The sequence below is a fragment of the Muscardinus avellanarius genome (assembly GCF_963383645.1).
Source record: "Muscardinus avellanarius genome assembly, chromosome: 3".
NCBI classification, from domain to species: domain Eukaryota; kingdom Metazoa; phylum Chordata; class Mammalia; order Rodentia; family Gliridae; genus Muscardinus; species Muscardinus avellanarius.
In genome coordinates, this window is record NC_137788.1 from 113,304,223 (window position 1) to 113,327,142 (window position 22,920).

Below are 22,920 nucleotides of genomic sequence, written 5' to 3' on the forward strand. Positions count from 1 at the left end.
CTTAGCTCCTCCAAAGAGGGCACAAGTGCTTTGCAGAGCCAGGGAGTTTGCGGCTCCTAGGCAAAAGCACCTGGCAACTTGCCCCCACGTGGCAGAGAAAGCAGAGCGGGCTGGTGGGCAGCTCAGTCCCAAGTGAAAAATAAGCCTGGCTAAGCGGTGAGGCGGGAAGGGGCTTCGGGCTGCTGCTCAGAGGTGGCAGGAAACTCAGCTCCCCTCGGGGCCTGGGAAGGGTAGAAAGGGAGGCCGGAGAGGGGCCGGCAGGGTAGGGGAAGGTGGGGTCTGCAGGCCAGGGCTGAGGGCAGGGACTGAGCGAGCCCGGATCAGCAGGAGAATCAAACACAACGAGGGGCAGGTGAGCCAGGCCTGGGACCCCTTCAGCAAGAGCAGTTCACAGTCTCTGTTCCTGGCCCAGGACTGGGCTGGGTGTGTACTGGGGCATTACAGAGGGCGCTATCTGCCCCCTCTACCCTAGTGTGGGAAAAGGCCAGCTCGTCTGCCCGCCGCTGCTACCAGTGTCTGGAGTCCACCAGCTCTGGCCGGAGGCTGAGCTTCTTGAGGCTCTCGTAGCCTACCACGATGACGATGGTGGACGGTGTGGCGGAGATGATGCGGGCCGACAGGCCCTTCATGAGGCCCCAGGGTCCTTCTTCAGCCATCAGCTGCCTGAAGGTCAGGATGATGGAGCTCTTGCCTTCAACCTGAGAAAGCCAACACATTGCGGGGGTTGCTGTCTGCAGCCTAGGTCCCCTGCTGCATCCCTCCACTGCTCCCCAGCTTACTAACCCAGCTCCTTGGGTCATTTTCGTAACCGCACCTCGGTCTCCTCAAATCCAAACAGCGCTAATAGCCCCTAGGCCAAAAACTGTTCTCAGAAAAGTAATACTTAATGTGGTGGCATGTGCTTGTAATCCCAGTACTTGGGAGGCTGAGACAGAAGGATCGAAAAAAAAAAAAAAAAAAAAAAGACAGTTTGAAAACAATACTTTACATGCTGACATCAGTACCTGGCAGACAGTAAGTGTTTAATAAACTGGCTTACCTCCCCAGCCATTTGTACTTTGAGGCAGGGTCTAGTTAAATTGCAGAGGTTAACTTTAAACTTGTGATCCTCCTGCCGGACTTATGCTTCACAGGTGGGAGGCCCTGTGTTTGATCCCCAGCACCACACATACACAGTCCCTTTACTCTCCACCTAGAACCTTATATATCTTTTCTTCTTTTCCCCCCAGTACTAGGGATTGAACCCAGGGGCATTTTACCTTTAAGCTATGCCCCCAGTCCTATTTTTAATTTTCTAGTTTGCAACAAGGTCTCACTAAACTGTGGACGGCCTAAGTAGCTGACCTTGACTATGAACCTGCAATCCTCCTGTCTCAGTGTCTCAAGTACTGGGATTAAAAGCATGCACCACTACACTACCTAGCTAACCTTATATATCAAAACCCACCCTCTGCATATTATTTATTTATTTATTTTTGCGGGTCTGGGGATGGAACCCAGGGGCATTTGACCTCCGAGCTACATCCCCTGCCCTATTTTTTATTTTGAAACTGGGTCTCACTGAGTTGCGGAGAGCCTCACTAAGTAGCTGAGGCTGTCCACGAACTGCGATCCTCCAGGTCTCAGCCTCCCGAATGCTGGGATTACAAGTGTGCGCCACCACGCCCGGCGCCTCTGCATATTATATACCACCATTTTTTTTAATGCTAAAGGGAACTGAATCCAGAGGCATTTTACCTACAAGCTACATCCCCAGGCTGCTTTTGTTTATTTGGTAACAGGGTCTCACTATGTTGCTGAGAGACTCATTAAATTGCTGATGTCCTGGTCCGATCCTCCAGTCTCAGCCTCCCAAGTATTAGAATTACAAGCTTGCATCTCTATGCCCGGTTCATATACCACCATTATTTGTGTGCATGGCAGTGGGGATTGAACTCAGGGATATTCTACCTCTAAGGTACACCCCAGCTCTATTTTATTTTATTTGTAAACAGGGTCTAGCTAGGTTGACAAGACTCTCACTGCCTACTGAGGCTGTCCTCAAGCCTTCAATCCTCCTGTCACAGCTTCCTAAGTACTGGGATTATAGGTGTGCGTCGCCACAAGCAATATTTCTTTTTTATTTTTCCCCCTTTTCCCTGTGGTACTAGGGATTGAACCCAGGGATGTTCTACCTCTGGGTTACACACTTATCCCTATTTTATTTTTTATTTTGAAATAGGGTCTCAACCCAGGTGTGGTGGCACATGCTTGTAATCCCAGCATTTGGGAGGTTGAGACAGAAGGACTGTGGTTCGGTTCAAGGGCCTCAGCTACTACTTAGTGAGGGCCTTTGCAACTCAGTGAGACCCTGTTTCTTTTTTTGTGTGTGTGTGGTACTGAGGGTGGAACCCTTCTACCTTTGGGCTACACTCCCAGACCTATTTTATATTTTATTTGGAAACAGGGTCTCTTAAACCAGCAAGGCTGGCTTCGAACCTGTGCGATCCTCCTGTCTCTGCCTCCCAAGTGCGGGGATTACATACATGTGCTACCACGCCCAGCAGAGACCCTGTTTCAAAATTAAGAATAAAAAATAGGGCCAGTCATGGTGGTGCACACTTGTAATCCCAGCGCTTGCAAGGCTGAGACAGGAGGATCGCACAGGTTCGAAGCCAGCCTCAGATACTTAGTGAGGCTCTCAGCAATTTAGTGAGACCCTGTTTCCAAATAAAGTATAAAAAAGGTCTGGGAATATAGCCCAGAGGTAGAAAAGCCCCTGGGTTCCACTCCTAGTACCACCAAAAAATAAATAAAAAAAAGAAAAAGAAGAAGAAAAAAAAAAACAAAACAGCTGGAGAGGGGGTGTTGCTTGAAGGTAGAATGCCCCTGGGTTCCAATCCTGGTACCGCAAAAAAAAAAAAATTAGGGCTGGGGGTGTCGCTCAGAGGTAGAATCCCCTAGGTTCCATTTCCAGTACTGGAAAAAAAAAAAAAAAAAAAAAAAGATACGGCTGGGGCTGTAGCGTGGAGGTAGAATACCCCTGGGGTTCCATCACCAATACTGCAAAAAAGAAAAAAAAGAAAAAAAAAAGGAGAAAAAAGGTCTCACTAAGTAGCTGAGGCTGGTCTTGAACCCTGAATCCTCCTGTCTCAGCCTCCCTACAGGCATGTACCGCCCACCATGCCCAGCTTAAAATCAGAATGTCTACCTGCACGCGGGTTCGGATGACATCCATGGGGTTGGTGAGGATGGAGGCGGTGGCTGCAGCCAGGGGCCCCGAGATGGCTTGAAAGACAATGTGCGGGCACTCCTTAGGACACAAATGTGAGAGCTGCTCTGGAATTCAGGGAAAGACAGTGTCTCAGGACAGGAGGTGGCACTGTCGCCATGCCTGCCACTCCCACCCGACTGTGCCGCAGGCCCTCCTCCACCCCGGGCGCCTTACACCTCTGACACCGCCCTTTCCTTTACCGTTTCCACCTGCATCCTACAAGAAGTCATATTCTGGAAAGCCCCTTCCAGAGTCATCGAAGTGACATCACCCATTGAAACAGAACACAGTTCTTTTTTTTTTTAATTTTTTTTTTTTTGGTGGTACTGGGGATGGAACCCAGGGGCCTTCTACCTCCATGCTACACCTCCAGCCCTATTTTATATTTTATTTGGAAACAGGGTCTCACTAAGTTGCTGAGAGCCTCACTAAGCTTCTGAGGCTGGTTTTTTACCTGCCATCCTCCTGACGCAGCCTCCCAAATACTGGGATTACAAGCGTGAGTCACCACACCCAGCTCAGAACACAGTTCTTTAGAGAAGGGAATTTCAGAACCTTCTTTGCAGCCAGGTGTGGTAATCCAGTGCTTGGGAGGGAGGCCGAGGCAGGAGGATTGCAGGTTCGAGGCTAGTTGCAGAAACTTAGCAAAATCCTGTTTCAAAATAATTTGTGGCGTGCTAGGCGTAGTGGCGCACGCTTGTAATCCCAGCATTTGGGAGGCTGAGACAGGAGAATCGCGGTTCACAGACAGCCTCAGCTACTTAGTGAGGCCCTTTGCAACTGGTGAGACCCTGTTTCAAAATAATTTGTGGCCGGGCGTGGTGGCGCACACCTGTAATCCCAGTATTTGGAAGGCTGAGACAGGAGGATCACAGTTTGCGGCCAGCCTCAGTTACTTAGGCCCTTTGCAACTCAGTGAGACCCAGTTTCAAAAAAAAAGAATAAAAAATAGGGCTGTGGGTGTCACTCAGAGGTAGAATGCCCCTGGGCTCCACCCCCGGTACTGCAAAAAAATTCATTCATTCCCAGTGCCATTGGAAAGTCACTGCTTCATCATCTCTGGAAGCAAAAGACAAGAATTTGTTCATTTATTTAACAAATATTTACTCAATGACTACCATGAGCTGGTGCTCACCGTGGGTCCTCAGAATTTAACAGTGAATAAAAGAGCCTCAGCTGGGGGTGCAGGGGCACACACCAAAAATCCCAGTACTTGGGAGGCTGAGATGAGAGAATTGCAGATTTGAGGCCAGCTCCAGCAACTCAGCGAGACCCTCAGAAACTCAGAGACCTTGTTTCAAAATAAAGGGCTGAGAGTGTAGCTCAGGTACAAAAAAAAAAAAGCCTCAAATTCCTGCTCTTAGGAAATTAACATCCTACTTAGGGCAGACAATAAACAAAAAAAAAAAAAAAAAAAGCAAAATACATAGCCATGTCAGAAGGTGTGTGCTGTAGATAAAAATAAAGCAGGAGAGGAGGATGATGGAAGCATGGTGGGGTCAAGGAGTCCCCACTGTATTTTTGGGTGCTAAGGATTGAACTCGGGGGCATTCTACCTCTGAGCTACACTCCCAGCCCTTTTCCTTTTTCTTTCCTGTGCATGGGGTAGACATGGACCTGAGGGGTATTCTACCTCTGAGCCGTACCTCTACCCTATTTTATTATTTATTTTTATGGTACTGGGGATGGAACCCAGGGGCATTTTACTTCCCAGCTATATCCACAGCTCTATTTTTTTTTTTTTTTTTTGAAATAGGATCTCACTAATTTGTGGAGGGTCTCACTACATAGCTGAGGTTGTCCTGAAACCTGCAATCCTTCTGTCTCAGCCTCCCAAGTACTGGGATTATAGGTATGTGCCCCCATACCTAGCTTTATTTATTTTTTATGGTACTGGGAACTGAACCCAGGATATTCTATCTCTGAGCTACACTCCCAGCCCTATTTTTTATTCTTTATTACAAGGTCTCATTAAGTTGTGGAGGGCCTCTAAGTAGCTGAGGCTGGCTGGGAACCTGCAATCCTCCTGTTTCAGCCTCCCTTGTTCTGGGATTACAAGCATGCACCACGATGCCGGGTTTCACTAAGTTGCTTATGGCCTTGCTAAATTTGTGAGGCTGGTCACGAACCTGCAACCCTCCTGTCTCAGCCCCCAAGTACTATGTATGATTGCAGGCATGTGCTGCCTTTCCCTGCAGGATTTGCCATTTTATTTATTTTTTTATTTTTTGTGGTACTGGGGATGGAACTCGCATTCTACCTCCAAGCTATACCCCCAGCTCTATTTTTTATTCTTTATCTTGAAACAGGGTCTCACTGAGTTGCAGAGGGCATCACTAAGTAGCTGAGGCTGTCTGAGAACCGTGATGCTCCTGTCTCAGCCTCCCGAATGCTGAGATTACAAGCATGCGCCACCACATCTGGCTTATTCTTTTATCTTGAAACAGGGTCTCACTAAGCTGCGGAGGGCCTCAGTAAGCAGCTGAGGCTGGTGGCAAACCTGTGACCTCTTGGCTCAGCCTCCCAAGTACTGCAATTGCAAGTGTGTGCCACCATGCCCGGCAGGAGTTGCCATTTTATTTTATTTTTTACTTCTTTGTGGTACTGGGGGTGGAACCCAGGAGCTTTTCTACCTCTGGGCTATACTCCCAGACCTATTTTATATTTTATTTGGAAACAGGGTCTCACAAAGTTACTGAGAGCCTCACTTAAGTAGCTGAGGTTGGCTTCGAACCTGCGCGATCCTCCGGTCTCAGCCTCCCAAGCACGGGGATTACAAGCGTGCGCCGCCACGCCAGGCAGGAGTTGCCATTTTAAACAAAGTAGTCATGGAAGCCCTTTTTAAGAAAGTGAAGTTTGAGCAAAGACCAGAGGAAGGAGAATAAGTTAATGAGTGTGTGAGAAGAGCTTTGTGAGCACAGGAGAAAAGGCTACGTGCAGCTCTTGAGGGGCACACGTGCCGGGACGGAGGGCAGCAAGGCCAGCAGCCTGGCGCAGAGTGAATGAAAGAACCCTGACCGAAACCCAAGAGCTAACCTATTCAGGGCCTCAGGCCACTGCAAGGACTTAGGCTTTTGCCCTGTGTGAGACATAAGATCGATTCCCTGTCTCAAAATTCCCTCTCAGTGCTCTCTTCCAGTCAGTCACCGTACCTTAACATTTTTTTTTTTGGGGGGGGGGCTGGGCGTAGTGGCGCTCACCTGGAATCCCAGTGCTTAGGAGGCTGACACAGGAGGATTGTGGGTCACAGACAGCCTCAGCTACTTAGTGAGGCCCTTTGCAACTCTCTGAGACCCTGTTTCAAAATAAAGGATAAAAAAATAGGGCTGGGGTGTAGCTTGGAAGTCAAATGCCTCTGGGTTCCATCCCCAGTACTGCAAAAACAAAAACAAAAACAAAATAAAATAAAAATGGGGCTGGGGGTGTAGCTCGGAGGTAGAATGCCCCTGGGTTCCATCCCCAGTAAAACACACACACACACACACACACACACACACACACACACACACACACACTTTCTCTCTCTCTCTCTCTCTGTCTCCCAGTTTAGGCTGTCTTTGAGCAGGCAGCTAAAGCCTCGAGGAATAGGGAGGGAGGGCTTGCAGGGCAGCAGTGGCAGCTGGCACAGCACGATTCCTGAGCCCTCCCAGAGCCACCTCTCCCCCGCTTCCTAATCACTTGCCTGCCCAGCGACAGCGCAGGGGCAGAGCCACAGTGAGCGGTAGCTGAGCCTCATGGGGCCTGGCTGCTCCCGCGAGGGCTCGCGTTTTGCAATCGCCAGAGGCAGCACTGACCTGGCACCCCTGCCCGCTCAGCCCGTATGCCGCAAGCCACAGCGGGATCCAGGCCCCACTTCTAACTATACACAGGCCTCCCTCCTGGGGACCGCGAAGAGGGGAGGACAAAGGCGTGCTGGGAGGCTGCAAGTCCCCTCCTCCCTGCTGCTCACGCTCAGCTGGTGGAGGGCTCCCCAGCACCACGAGGCCTGGCATTCACTGCACAAATGTTTACTGAGCACCTATTATCTACAAGGCCGAAGGTAAATACAGGCCGACTTGGTTCAAGTCCCTCCAGGTTAAACGACTTTAGACAAGTAATATAAATTAATATCTTAAGCCGGGCGTGGTGGTGCAGGCTTGTAATCCCAGCGCTTGGGAGGCTGAGACAGGAGGATCGTGCAGGTTCGAAGCCAGCCTCAGCTACTTTGTGAGGCTCTCAGCAACTGAGTGAGACCCTGTTTCCAAATAAAGTATAAAACAGGTCTGAGAGTATAGTCCGGAGGTAGAAAGCCTCTGGGTTCCACCCCCAGTACCACAAAAAGTAAATTAATTAATTAATTAATTAATATCTTTCTTCTTTTTTGCAGTACTAAGGATGGAACCCAGGGGCATTCTACCTCCGAGCGACATCCCCAGTCCTATTTTTTATTCTTTATGTTGAAGCAGGGTCTCACTGAGTTGTGGAGGGCCTCACTAAGTAGCTGAGGCTGGCTGTGAACCTGGATCCTCCTGTCTCAATCTCTCAAGTACTGGGATTACAAAATGCATCACCACACCAGGCTCCAGTTTTTAAATTTTGAAACAGGGTCTCACTAAGTTGCAGAAGGTTATGCTGAGCTGCCAGGGCTGACCTTGAACCTGTGATCTTCCTGTCATGGCCTCCCAAGTTACAGGGATTACAGGGGTGAGCCAACACGCTCAGCATGGAATTTATATTCTTGTTAAAGAGTAGAAAGTTAGGGCTAAAATAATTGCAAGTTATGTCAAGTGCCAAGAAGGAAGCAAGGTGCTGAAACAGAAAGAGCCCTCTGTCCAAAGAGTAGCTAGAGAAGTCTTTTTTTGCAAAGGTGACATGGAAACCGAGCCCCGGGGCAGGAGAAGGGGCCAGCCGCGCTGTGCTCTGCCAAAGGACAGAGCCAGCCCCAAGCACTGCGTGCAGAGGCCCCGAGGCAGACAGAGCCTGATGTACCAGGAACTGAGAGGGGCAGAGGCGCTGCCAGAGGGGCGAAGAAGCGGAGCCTGGTGTGGGACAGGGCTCAGAGCCCAACGGGGAGGACACTGGTTTTGATTCTAAATGACCGTGGGCAGCACTGGCCTATTTCAGGCAAAAGAAAGTGACAAGAGCCAATCTATTCACTCAATAAATATTTAGTGAGCACTTAGTGTTCACCAGACCCTGGCCCAGGTGTTGCTGGGTCAATAGGGGACAGAAGCAGACAAGGCAGTCCACTGAGGAGAGAGAGATCATCACTACTAGTAGTAGTAGGACTACTACAGTACTAGGGATGGAGCCCAGGGGCATTCTACCTCTGAGCGACACCCCAGCACTGTTTTATATTTCATTCATTCATTCATTCATTCACTGTGGCACTGGAGATGAAACCCAGGGGCATTCTACCTCTGAGCGACACCCCAGCACTGTTTTATATTTCATTCATTCATTCATTCATTCATTCATTCATTCATTCACTGTGGCACTGGAGATGAAACCCAGGGGCATTCTACCTCTGAGCTACACCCCAGCACTGTTTTTTTTTTTTTATTCTTTATTTTGAAACAGAGTCTCACTGAGTTGCAGAGGGCCTCACTAAGTAGCTGAGGCTGTCTGAGAACCCAGATCCTCCTGTCTCAGCCTCCTGAATGCTGGGATTACAAGCCACCATGCCTGGCTTCTATTTTTTAATTTTTTTTTTTTTTTTGGTGGTACGGGGGTTCCTGGAAACCCTTCTACCTCTGGGCTACACTCCCAGACCTGTTTTTATACTTTTTTTATTTGGAAACAGGGTGTCTTAAGCCAGTGAGGCTGGCTTTAAACCTGCATAACCCTCCTGTCTCGGCCTCCCAAGCACGGGGATTACAAGTGTGTACCACCACGCCCGGCCTATTTTTAAATTTTGAAACAGGGTCTCACTAAGTTGCAGAGCCTGGCCGTGAACCTGCGATCCTCCCATGTCTGCCTCCCAAGCACTGGGATTACAGGTGTGCACCACTGCACCTGGCTCATCATAGAGTTCTTGTAAGAGTGAAATTATGAGAAAGATGCCAGGTCCCTGCACACAGCCTGGCACGCAGAAGGCATTGGGAGGCTGAGTCAGGAGGATCCAGGTTTATGGACAGCCTCAGCTACTTAGTGAGGCCCTTAGCAACTCAGTGAGACCCTGTTTCAAAATAAAGAATAAAAAATAAAAACAGGGATGGGGTGTAGCTCAGAGGTAGAATGCCCCTGGGTTCCATCCCCAGTACGGCAAAAATAAAATAAAATTAAATTAAATTAAAATAAAAAGCTCATTATGGCCCGCCAGTCCCAAGAGCTCTTATCCCCCACCGCCCTTCAGTTCTCTGCCGCTATCTGGCTAGCCTGGGCTGCTGACAGCACATCCACAGGCACACACTGCATGTTCTGCACGCTTCTGCTTTACTTGTGTGACCCCCTCACCATATATCTGTTCCTCTGGGGCAAGAGCCAAGTGTTACTTGTCTGGAATCCTTCTGGATACACACATTTGCTGACAAATGGCCCCTTCCCCCAGTAATCTCGTCTCCACTGCACACGCACAGGTGCCAGCGGCGCGGCCGTCAGCAGCCTTTCCTCCTCCGCTCCCCTGGCCCCTGCTTACCTGCATAGAAGTGATAGAAGGGCCACCAGACAGCACTATTGGGGATATAGGTAAGCAGGGAAGCCACGTAGCCCCGGTAGAAGCCGCGAAGCCCGTCGGCCCTCAGGATCTGCCTGATGATGTCCTTAGTCTGGCCGAAGGCGACTACCCCGCGCCCCTCTGGGTTCACGCGCACGTGGAAGCGGCCCGTTTTCTCGCCCCTGCGCTGCATCATCAGGTGCTGGGAGACCACGTCGATGGGCACCGTGATGCTCTGGGCCACCAGGGAGGCCGAGCCGCCCGCCACCAGTGACTTGACTGTGTTGCTCTGGCTGTAGTCGGCTACAAATTTCCGGGTCAGCTCGTAAGTGGTGACGTAGCACTGGCCGGAGATGAGGGTGAAGGTGTTGACCAGGAAGCCCCGGTAGAGGCCCGTCACGCCGTCGGCCCGCAGGATCTTGATGAAGGCATCAAAGGTCCCATGATAGAGGCTCTTGCCCTTCTGAACCTGCAGCCGGGTGCGGATGAGGGTGAACGGGTAGACGCTGACCCGGATCATCATGGTCATGGCCACCCCAAACACGTAGAACTTCTTCTTGTCCAGGTGTTCCCACTCGATGATCTGGATGTTCCGTTTGTCCTCCATTGTGCCTAAAGACCTGGGGTTGGGACGGGTAGAGGGGCGTGAGGAAGGCGGCCAGGACTTCCCCTCCCAACGGGGCTCTCAGGCCTCATCTCTGGGACACACTCCACCCAGCCTGGCCCCACGCGTCGCCTCCCTTCACAGATCCACGCCCCCTCTGGTCCCCTTCTTTTTTAGGGTCCTAGAGATGAACTCGGGGTGTTCTATCTCTGGGCTACCTCGGCCCTTTGAAAATTTTTTGTTGTTGTTTTGAAATTGGGTCTTGGTAGGTTGCTAATGGTCCCACCAAGTTGCTGAGCCTGGCCTCGAACCTGGGGTCCTCCTGTCTTAGCCTCCCAAGTACTGGGATTATAAGTGTGTGCCACTGTATCTGGCTGAGCATCCATTTTTGGTATTGGGAATCGAACCCAGGGGCATTCTACATCTGAGCCACAACCCCTGCCCTTTTGTATTCTTTATTTTGAAATGGTCTTATTTGAACCTGCAATTCTCCTGTCTCTCCTCCTGTCTCGGCCTCCCAAGTTCTGGGGTCACAGGTATGCGCCATGGCGCCCAGCTGAGTATTCCATTTTGATGCTCCTGGACTCACTGAAGAGGACCTTTCTTTTTTTGTTTTTTCCTTTGCAGTACTGTGGATTGAGCCCAAGGGCATTCTGCCTCCAAGCTACACCCCAGCCCAATTTTTTATTCTTCTTCTTTTTTTTTTGGTTCAAAACCAGCCTCAGCAAGTAATAAGATTCTCATCAACGTAGGGAGATCCTGTTTCCAAAATAAAAGTAAAAAACAGTGCTGGAGGCACTGCTCACAGGTGGAACGCCCCGGAGTTCGATCCCCAGTGCTACACACAAAAACAGAAAGTGTAGAGAAGAGTGCAAGTAGGGCCTTTGCACAAGACAGCCCCACCACCTCCCCTCTCCAGGGAAAGGAATTAGAATGGGCCAAAGGTCAGAGTCCTTTTTGGTTATTAGATAACTCACTCTAGAAAAAGAAAAGAACCACCTGAGAGCTCCAGTCTTGCCGAAGCACGGGGACTAGGGGCAGGAAGGGTCGACCCTGCGATTTCGCCCTCCGCATGCAGACTCAGTCCTGGGAGGGAAAGCAGGCGGACTCTGCCTCGGAGAAAGTCTGCTCAAGGTGACACCGGATTCCTCTGGGGACGGACGGATACACAGAAAGAAACCAGGGCAAACTGACGCACACTTGGTCCACAGGTTACGTTTATTCCTTAACTAGAATGTCAAACAAAACGAATAGGCTGCCTAACATAATACTTGTCCAAAACCAGGAGCCTCCCATTTAGGAAGTGGGAGGCCAGAGGACAGCCCGTGTTAGACATGTATTAGTGGCAACATGGCGGCTCCAGTGCAGACTCCCCTGGCTATGTAGGGCACTGGGAATTTTTAGCCAGGCGGGGAAAGTGGGAGGTTAAAGTCCAGAAAGAGAAGTCAGGGGTTCCCCAGACCTTTTTTTCTTTTTTTTTTTTTGCAGTACTAGGGATGGAACCCAGGGGCATTCTACCTCCAAGCAACACCCGCAGCCCTATTTTTTTTTTTAATTCTTTATTTTGAAGCAGGATCCCACTGAGTTGCAAAAGGGCCTCACTAAGTAGTAGCTGAGGCTGTGTGTGAACCGCGATCCTCCTGTTTCAGCCTCCCAAATGCTGGGATTGCAAGCGTGCGCCACCACGCCCGGACTTTGAGAGAACTCCCTCAGGAGACGGCCACCTCACAAGGATGACTCCAGAGGCCAACACGTTCTACACAAGCAGTCCCAGTGGGAAACCTCAGGCCAGCTGTCTAACCAGGGTCTGCCCTCGACCCCCTTCTCCAACCAGAGGTCCCAACTCTCGCTTGGCTGCTCTCGTACCATGGGGGTTGCTCCTGGTGTTCCACAGAGTCAGTGGGGAAGCGAGGCTGGCTTTCCAGGAATCTCTGAGCCACGCATCACCACCCTGGCTAAGGCCTGGGCCAGCCGCCCTGCAACCTGAGTCCCTGAGAGCTGGGTGTGGGTGAGGTCCCGGGAAGACAGGCTTCCTGGAGGTCGAAGCAGATGAAGGAAGGAGGAATACAGGTAGGCAGCGAAAGACGCAAACGATGGCTTGGGCGTGAGAAAACAGAAGTCAACGGGGTTGGCCAGAATGGAAAATCTAGGCCGGGGGTAACAGGCACAGGTGGAGCTCCAGGAGGGCCCCTGGAAACCTACTGCTGCTGTGGGCCACGGCCGCCCTCACGCCCAGCCTCAGCCCGAGGTCCCACAGAGTCCAGCTAGGCCTCTGCTGTGAGCCTCCAAGAGAAGGTGGTCACTGCCTCCTGCCCCACGGTGCTTGGCAACCACGTGTCCAGCACCACTGAGAGGCAAGGACACACAGGGAGGCGCTTAGACTTACCCAATACCCACTGCCTCGCGCCACCCTTGGACATGTCTATGGCTGGACACTTCAGACAAATGAGAAAACAGGACTGGACGGGTTAAATGTAACAGGCCCAAGGTCACACAACTGCTCAGTGGATATGAGCCAGGGTTTCTCCTCCAGCCTGCCGTGCCTTCTACCCCAGGGGAGTTGAAGAGTCCAACACAAGTCACTCTGCTCAGTTCAAAGGCACGTCATTCCCACCGGTGGGAAGCAGGGCTGACGTCCTCATGACTGCGGGTCAGAGGTGGAGCGTGCTCCTGGGGAGATGCCTGGGGACTTCTCCCAGCCTTGCCCTGCCTCTGCCTCGCAGCGTGCGTGGGGAGCAATGGAGCGGGTTCAGCACTGGACACCCGCGGCGGGGCTCAGGCTGGAGGCCTCTGCTGGGCACGTGTAGACCTTGTGCTACGCAGGGCAGGGCCGAAGGGCACAGCACGGAAGGATTTTGTTCCAGGACCTGGTTTTGTGCATGCCGTTTCAACTTGTTAAGCGGAATCACCAAGTACCAGCATCTCCTGATGAGAAATGTTTTTCTTTTTCCCCCCAGAACTGGGGATTGAACCTAGGGGCATTCTACCTCTGAGCTCCACCCCAGCCCTATTTTTTATTCTTTATTTTTGAAACAAGAGTCTCACTAAGTTGTAGGGGGGCCTCACTAAGTAGCTGAGGCTGGCCGAGAACCTGCGATCCTCCTGTCTCGGCCTCCCAAGTACTGGGATGACAAGCATGTGCCGCCACGCCCGGCTTCCTGAGAAGATACCTAAAGCAGGACCCGCTGCTGTGTCTCTTACTTGTTTGAGTCCATTGCAAGTTCCCAGAAGGAAGCTGGGGCTCTCAGAGGCAGGCAATGCCTGTGTTGCTATGGTAACAGGAGCCGCCACTAAGGGTCAGGCCTCAAAGTGTCACAGAAGGCGAGAGAGCACCGCACCCGTCCCCCTGCTTCTTCGAAAGGGCGAGGTTGCTCCCAAAAGGTGAGACTGCGCCCTGCTCCTGGTTATATAACCTCCCGGCTTCCTGCTGAAACAGCAAAACCAGCTCCTCTTGTTTTACCCTCTGGAAACTCCTCTTCCAGACACCCTATGCAAACTCAACTTCCCTGCGCCCCATTCAGTCAACCCGGCTTCTCTATGAACCTTTCTCAGGCTTTTATTTATTTGTGCTCATGGCTCAAATTCCAGATTCTCTCCCACCATTAAAGCTGCTCAGCCATGAAGGCTTCAGGGTTTCCTGTGAGGACCCAGCAGGCGACCTAGGGTTAGGGAGCACCCTGTCCCCAAGTCCTCACATGAAATGTCACGGGTGGGGCTCCACCACAGACTTCACAAGTGGAAAGGCACAAAGTGACCCTTCCTCTACACACACACACACACACACACACACACACACACCAGAATATTCCCTAGGTTATGAGGTAAGACCTGGCTCAGGAGGCAACTTCCGCTGAAGGCAAGGTCATATGCTAAAAAGAACACGAGTCATCAGGAATCATATTTGAGTCTCACTCCTATTATTTACTAGTGTAAGACCAGAACCAAGTCACTGCACTCAAATTATCTCTTCATCTGTGAAATGGGGCAAAAAAGAAGCCTGCCATGGCCGGCTGTGGTGGCACACACCTGGAATTCCAGTATGTGGGAGGCTGAGAAAGGAGGCTCGCAGGGTCAAGGCCAGCTTTGGCAACTTAGTGAGGCCCTCTGCAACTTAGTGAGAACTTGTTCCAAAAAATAAAATAAAAATAGGGCTGGGGGTAAGGTCAGAGGTAGAATGCACCTGGGTTTGATCCCCAGTACCACACACACACACACACACACACACACACACACACATGCACCTGCCATAGGCACACAATGGTTGTGATGCAATGCCACAGGAACCACTAATTGCGAGAGCGTTTTGTTAACTGTAAAGTGTTTCTGCTATTGCAGAAAGTTCTGCTGCACAGTGAGTGATGCTCTTGCCTCTGTATGGGGTTCACTGACCAGCAGCCTGGGCATCACCTAGGAGCTGGTTAGACAAAAACAATTTCAGACCCAAGATCTGCTGAATAAGAAAGAGGACACTTTAGCAAGATCTCTAGGTGCTCTCTATGTGTATCAAGGTATTGTCAGTATAAGAATTAAAATGTAGTGTGCATTGGTGCACACCTATAATCCCAGTACTTGGGAGGCTGAGACAGGAGGATGGCAGGTTTGCAACCAGCCTCAGCCATTTATTTTTATTTTTAAATTTTTTTGTGTGTGTGGTACTGGGGGCAGAACCCGGGGGCTTTTCTATCTCCGGGCTATACTCCCAGACCTATTTTCTATTTTATTTGGAAACAGAGTCTCAATAAGTTTGCTGAGAGCCTCACTAAGTAGCTGAGGATGGCTTCGAACCTGTGCGATTCTCCTGTCTCAGCCTCCCAAACGCTGGGACCAGCGTGTGCAGCCATGCCCTGCAAGCCTTGGCAATTTAGCTTCAAAATAAATAAGTGGAGCCGGGCGTGGTGGCGCACACTTGTAATCCCAGAGCTTGGGAGGCTGAGACAGGAGGATCACACAGGTTCGAAGCCAGCCTCAGCTACTTAGTGAGGCTCTCAGCAACTTAGTGAGACTCTGTTTCTAAATAAAATAGAAAATAGGTCTGGGAGTATAGTCCAAAATCAGAAAGCTGCTGGGTTCCATCCCCAGCACCACACACACATACACACACAAATTAATAATAAAATAAATAAATAGGTTAATTAATTAATTAAAATAGGGCTGGGTGTGTAGCTCAAATGTACAATGCCCCTGTACCAATCCCAAGTAACACACACACACACACACACACACACACACACACACACACACAGTGAAGCCACTATTCCAGGAATCCAGGATCATTACGCCTAGGTGAGGAGCCTTCTGGCTCCATCCTGACTTGTCAGTAGAAATGGACACAGTGATCACTTGGTCCACTCCAGTCTTTTCAGTAAACCACTCTCACCAAATCAAACCATCTCGTACAGCTGCAGACGAGGCTCTCCCGGGGCCCCACTTCCCCGACGTAAATAGGGCAGCATCCTCTGGTCCTTGGGTCTTCCCTACCGCATCTGCATCGAAGACGCTCCCGGAGCTCTCAGCCCCACGAACGGGAATCGCAGTCTGTCTACCTGTTCTCCCAACATACACTTCCCTCCTGGAGGTCTCTGGCCAAGTTTCCGACCCTCCCTTCAGTATAATCGCCCTTGTAGGAGGTAAGGTTCCCACCCGGCCTTCCCAGGGCGCCCACAAATACCACGTGATCTCACCAGACGCCACATGACACTAATCTCCACAGCTCCACGTGACGCCCCTCTACGCACCCTCGGCCCTGGCTCCCCGCAAGGCCAGCTCTGGGCCCTGGACAGGCCCCTGGCCATGCCTCTCCCGCTGCCAGCGAAACTCACGCTCCTCTGGCGGGAAGACTGGCCTCCCGCACTGGCCCTTCATGCCCAAACTGCAGCTCGGCCCCGCAGGCATCGCTCCTCCTGGACAGCTCCGGGTCCTCGGAGTCCTTAGCCCTCAGGCACCGCTGGTATCACGGCTTCTTACCTCCTCAGAGCCTGGCGGTTCCACCGTGTCCGCGGCGAACTCCGCGCCTGGATCTCTAGGCCGCGGCCCCCGCTCTGTCCTCCGTTCCCAGCGACGGCCGGCCTCGGGTCGCATCTTCCTCCATCTCGACTAGGATCCCGGAGTCGCCGGAACCGGAACCTGAAACTCTATCGTCCCGCCCCCAAGGGGCGGGAATGAGTGGTGAGGAATTCGACCAATGGGGTTCTGAGCCTTTGAACCTCCCCCAAGAACGAGGCGGAACGGTCCCGGCGGCCATCTTGGGTGAGGGCAGTGGCCACGCCCTCTGCGGCTTCGCTCTGCCCTCAGCGCGACGGCGCGTGCGTGCGCCGCGGGGGCTCTTTCTAATTCGTGCGCACAATGGGCACCGCTTCTTTCTTCAAGATCCAGGAGTAAATGGGTCATCCTGTACTCTGGAATCCATTGGAATCTTTCTGTTCATTTCTAATGTAGAGTTTGGCTCCAGCACTGCAAAATAAACAAAGATAGTTCTAATCTTTCCAGGAGTGGTGGCGCACGCTTGTCATCCCAGCATTCGGGAGGCTGAGACGGTTCGGAGACAGCCTCCGCTACTTAGTGAGGTCCATTGCAACTTTGTGAGACCCTGTCTCAAAATAAAGCATAAAAAATAGGGCTGGGGGTGTAGCTCGGAGGTAGAATGGCCCTGGGTTCCACCCCCAGTACCGAAAAAAAAAAATTATAATCTTTAACTGTTGTGTAGCTATTTTCATTATTTAAAAAGCCCAGCCAGGCCAGGCGTGGTGACAGACTCTTGTAATCCCCGCGCTTGGGAGAGGGAGACAGAAGGATCGTACAGGTTCAAAGCCAGCCTCGCTGGTTTAAGAGACCCTGTTTCCAAATAAAATATAAAACAATAGGTCTGGGGGTGTAGCCCGGAGGTAGAAGGGTTCCATCCCCAGTACCACCAAAAAAAAAAAAAAAAAAAAAAAAAAGCCCCATGGCACACACTTGTAACCCCAGCACATGGACTCTGAGACAGGATGATCGCAGGATCGCAGGTTCCCACCAGCCTCAGCTATTTAGTGAAGCTCTCTGCAACTTTGTGAGACCCTGTTTCAAAATAAAGAATAAAAAATAGGGCCGGGGGTGTAGGTTGGAAGTCGAATGGGCGTGGGTTCCATCCCCAGACCCACAAAAAATAAATTAAAAATAGGGCTGGAGGTGGGGCTCGGAAGTAGAATGCCCCTGAGTTCAATCTTCCAAAATAAATAAATAAATAAATAGCCCAAACAGTAGAGGTCAAAGTGCAGCTGGAAAGACACAAGGTTATATAAACAGTTTTGAGGTTTAGGCGGTATTGGAGATTGAACCCGATGTATTCTACTTGCGAAGTATATCAAACAGGGCCTCCCTAGGTTGTAGAGGCTGTCCTAGAACCTGTGATCCTCCTGTCATAGCCCCTCAAGTACTGGAATTACAGACCTGTGCCACCATTCCCAGTACCTATATATAGACGTTTATTTATTTATGTATTTATTGGTACTTGAAATTAAACTCAGGGCAATTTTACCTCTGAGCTACACCCAGACCCTTTCTATTTTTGTTTTTATAATTTTAATTTTTAATTTACTTGTTTGTTTGTTTGTTTGTTTGTTGCAGTACTGGGGATTGAACCCAGATACATTTTACCTTTGAGCTACACCCTCAGCCCTTTATTTTTAAATTTAATTTAATTTATTTACTTATTTTTGCAGTCTGGGGATGGAACCCTGTCCTGTTTTTTTCCTTATTTTGAGACAGGGTCTCACTAAGTTGAGGAAGGCCTAAGTAGCTGAGGCTGTCTGTGAACCGCGATCCTCCGGTCTCAGCCTCCCGAATGCTGAGATTACAAGCGTGCACCACCACACCTGTTTCTATTTTATTTCTTATTTGAAAACAGGGTCTCGCTAGATTGATGAGAGTCTCCCTACTTGCTGAGACTGTCCTCGAACCTGTGATCCTCCTGTCTCAACCTCCAAAGTACTGGGATTACCAGTATGCGCCACCATGCCTGGCTTACATAGAATTTTAACATCTGGTGAATAACGCCTTGAAACAGGTTGTATAGGCCAGGCATGGTGTCCCATGACTGCAATCCCAGTACTCAGGAGGCTGAGACAGAAGGATCACAGGGTCCAGGGCAGCCCCAGCAACTCAGTAAGGCTCTCAGGAGCCTAGCAAGTACCTATTTCTAAATAAAATATAAAATAGGGCTGGGTATAGCTTGGAGGTAGAATACCTCTGGGTTTACCCTCCAGTGCCAGAAAATAAAAATATCCTATAATTCCATTCTTGCATTTTTCCACAGTTTTACTGACACATAAAAACTGAGCATATTAATGGGGTACCATGTGATGTCTTAATACATGTATACATTGTGTAGTGTTTAAACCTGGTAAAGTTGGGCATAGTGGCACACACTGGTAATCCCAGTGCTTGGGAGGCCGAGACCGGAGGATTGAAGGTTTAAAGCCAGCCTCAGCAATTTAGCAAGACTCCCAACAACCTAGCAAGACGCTGTTTCAAAACAAAACAAAACAGAACAAAAAAACATTGTGTGTGTGTGTGTGTGTGTGTGTGTGTGTGTGTGTGTGTGCGTGCATGTGGTAGTGGGGACTGAACCCAGAGGCATTCTACCTCCAAGCCAAACCCCCCAGCCCTATTTTATTTTTATTATATTATATTATATCTTATTTTGGTGGTACTGGGGTTCCTTGAAGCCCTTCTACCTCCGGGCTACACTTCCAGACCTATTTTATATTTTTATTTGGAATCAGGGTCTCTTAAGCCAGAGCAGCTGGCTTCGAACCTGCTCGATCCTCCTGTCTCCTCCTCCCAATCCCGGAGATTACAAACGTGCACCACCATGCCCGGCTAAGATATCCAATTCTTGGGAGGCTGAGACAGAAGGATTGCAGGTTTGAAGTCAGCTTCAGCAACTTAGCCAGGTCCTCAGCAACTTGGCGAGATCATGTTTCAAAAGAAAAAAATAGCCGGGCATGGTGGTACACACTTGTCATCCTAAAATTTAGGATAAGAAAGGAGGATTACAGGTTTGTAGCCAGTCTCAACTACTTAGTGAAGCCCTTTGCAACTTAGTAAGACCCTGTTTCAAATTACAGAATAAAAAATAGGGTTGAAGGTGTAGCTCAGAGGTAGAATGTTCCGGGTTCTATCCCCAGTACCGCCAAAATAAATAAATAAATAAATAAATACATAAATAAATAAATAAATAAATAAATAAATAAAATAGAGGATCCAGGTTCATGGACAGCCTCAGCTACTTAGTGAAGCCTTTTGCAACTCAGTGAGATCCTGTTCCAAAATAAAGAAAAAAAAAAAATAGCCAGGCGTGCGCCATCACGTGATGGCACACGCTTGTAATCCCAGCATTCAGGAGGCTGAGACCAGAGGAGGATCGCGTTTAGGGAGGCCCTTCGCAACTCTGTGAGACCCTGTTTCAAAAGTAAAAAGATTAGCTGGGCGTGGTGGCACACACTTGTAATCCCTGCACTTGGGAGACAGAGCAGGAGGATTGCGCTGGTTCGAAGCCAGCCTCTCTGGCTTAAGAGACCCTGTTTCCAAATTTAAAAAATATAAAAAATAGGTCTGGGAGTGTAGCCCGGAGGTAGAAGGGTTTCCAGGAACCCCAGTACCACCACCACCAATAAATAAATAAATAAATAAATAAATAAATAAATAAATAAATAAAAAGGAAAAAAGGAAAAAGACTAAAAAATACGGCTGGGGTGCACTTCGGAGGTACAGTGCCCCTGGGTTCCATAAATAATAAAATAAAATAAAATAAAGCTGAGCGTGGTGGCACATGCTTATAATCCCAGCATTTGGGAGGAGGAGACCAAAGGATTGCAGTTGGTGGACAGCCTCAGCTACTTAGTGAGGCCCCTTGCAACTTAGTGAGACCCTGTTTCAAAATAAAAAATAGCCGGGCATGGTGGCACACGCTTGTAATCCCCACGCTTGGGAGGCAGAGACAGGAGGATCGCGCAGGTTCGAAGCCAGCCGCACGCGCTGGCTTAGGAGACCCTGTTTCCAAATAAAAATGTAAAAATAGGTCTGGGAGTGTAGCCCGGAGGTAGAAGGGCTTCCAGGAACCCCAGTACCACCAAAGGAAAAAAAAATAGGGCAGAAGGTATAACTTGAAGGTCAAATGCCCCTGGGTTCCATCCCCAGACCGAAAAAAAAAAAAAAGAAAGAAAGAAAGAAAGACTGAAAACCAGGGCTGGGAGTATAGAATGCCCCTGGGTATTAAATAAACAATTATTAAGTTAATTATAATAAATAAATAAGTTAATTAACTTATAAATAAATAAGTTAATTAGTAAATAATAAATAAATAAGTTAATAAATAAAAATAAGTTAATAAATAAATAATAAATAAATAAGTTAATTAATTAATTAAATAGGGCTAGGGGCGTAGCTCAGAGGTGGACTGCTCCTGGGTTCCATCCCCAGCAACACCCACTCCCCCCACTCACAGCAGGGCGGCCTTGAGCAGATGGGTTATTGTGTTGTTTGTGTGTTTTCATACAAGTGACACCTGGGCACAACCATAGAAGAGAGAGAAAGTAAAGACAAGGGAAAGCCAGGCGTGGTGGCGCACGCTTGTCATCCCAGCATTTGGGAGGCTGAGACAGGAGGATGGCGGTTTGCAGACAGCCTCAGCTACTTAGGGAGGCCCTTTGCAACTCAGTGAGACCCTGTTTCCCTGTTTCAAAATAAAGAATAAAAAATAGGGCTGGGGATGTAGCTTGGAGGTAGAATGCCCCTGGGTTCCATCCCTGGTACTAAATAAATAAATAATAGGCTGGCCGTGGTGGCGCATGCTTGTGATCCTGGAGGATAGCAGTTCTCGGACAGCCTCAGCTACTTAGCGAGGTCCTTCGCAACTCAGTGAGACCCTGTTTCAAAAAATAAAAAAGACTAAGCCGGGCATGGTGACACACGCTTGTTATCCCAGTGCTTGGGAGGGTGAGACGGGAGGATCGCACAGGTTTCAATCAACTTAGTAAGACCCTGTTTCCAGCATCAGCTCTCAGCAACTTAGTAAGACCCTGTTTCCAAGTAAAGTACAAAATAGATCTGGGAGTATAGCCCAGAGGTAGAAAAGCCCTTGGGCTCCACCCTCAGTACCACACACAAAAAATTAATTAATTAATTAATTAAGACTAAAACATAGGACTGGAGGTGTATCTCAGAGGTAGAAGAGGTAGAATGCCCCCGGGTTCCATCCATAGCACCACACACACACAAAAAAGAATAAAATATAGGGCTGGGGGTGTAGCTCGGAGGTAGAATGCCCCTGGCTTTCATTCCATCCCCAGTACCGTAAGAAAAGAAAGAAAGAAAGAAAGAAAGAAAGAGAGGAAGGAAGGAAAGAAGAAAGAAAGAAAGAAAGAAAGAAAGAAAGAAAGAAAGAAAGAAAGAAAGAAAGAAAGAAGGGGCTGAGGCCAGGAGTGGGGTGGCTGCACAGTCTGGCTATAAATGTGTCTCCCAGGAGTCGAAGCCAGCTGCTGTTGTAGGCTGAGCTGGAGTCACGAGAGATGCGGTGGGAGCCCGGCCAGGGCGTCGCGGGGGTGAGGCGTCGCCGAGTGGCAGACACAGCGGAGGAGGTCTGCGGGGACCCGTGGGGCGCCGTCGGCAGGGTTTGGGTTCCAGGCCTGGCATGGAGGGACGGGCGGTGGGGTGCCTCTGGGTGGGTGGCTGTCATGGCAGCCAGGTAGTCAGGAGTAGCAGAGCAATCGCTCCCAGACCCGTCGTTCCCTCTCATACACTGGCAGTCCTTTATAGGGACACCCGCTCCTATAAAAACAGCACCAGTCATGAGCTTTGTCTTTTTAATAAAAAATAAACTGTCTGTGACAAGCAATTTTTAGGATCCCAAAATGACGGGAAGGGGAGAGGACAGAGGAGACTTGAGGGTCCAGCCAGGGTAAAGGAATGGACAAGGCTCAGATTACCCTGCCGTCCTAAGCCAGGGCAGGAAAAGATTCAAATCTGCCCAAACCGAAGCAAGGATGCTGGTCACGCTTCCAGGGACTTCCTGGCGTCAGCTATGCATGATGGGTAAGGGAGCAGGAAGGGGGCTCCCTGCAAACCACAGATGCCCGGGCCCAGGGGAGGCTTGGTATTCAAGGGGGCAGCTGAGTTCAGAGGGAGTTTCTGGGAAAGCACCCTCCTCAGTCATTTAGATGTTTGGAATTCCTTAGCATAGGGTCCTGGAGGCATCAGGGTCTCCTGAGGTCTCCTGCAACAGTAAAGGGTTTCTGGAGAGTTCTGGGAACGGCCAGAACTGTAGCATCTTCTCCCAAGTCCTACTGGCATAGCACAGGCGCAGACCTGGGACCCCTGCGCCCCCGGGAGAGAGCCGGTGCACGGTGACATCCCTGGGGAGGCAGCTCGGGCGGGCACAGCCCTGCAGGGGGC

At 49.9% G+C, this 22,920-nt stretch overlaps 1 protein-coding gene across 2 annotated transcripts; it reads right to left on the minus strand.

Moving 5' to 3' along the window:
• Positions 1-506: 506 nt before the first annotated feature.
• SLC25A44 (solute carrier family 25 member 44) lies at positions 507-10,503 on the minus strand (the record flags this gene model as incomplete). 2 transcript variants are annotated; one of them, XM_080692374.1, is made up of 3 exons in its annotated part: positions 507-698; positions 3,191-3,318; positions 9,870-10,503. In XM_080692374.1, 3 exons carry the CDS (start codon positions 10,492-10,494, stop codon positions 507-509), a joined length of 945 nt encoding a protein of 314 aa, XP_080548500.1. The 2 variants fall into 2 exon arrangements, with proteins under 2 accessions (XP_080548500.1, XP_080548499.1); XM_080692373.1 differs by lacking the exon at positions 507-698 and having other exon boundaries at positions 3,294-3,313; positions 9,870-10,494.
• Between the last annotated feature and the right edge of the window lie 12,417 nt (positions 10,504-22,920).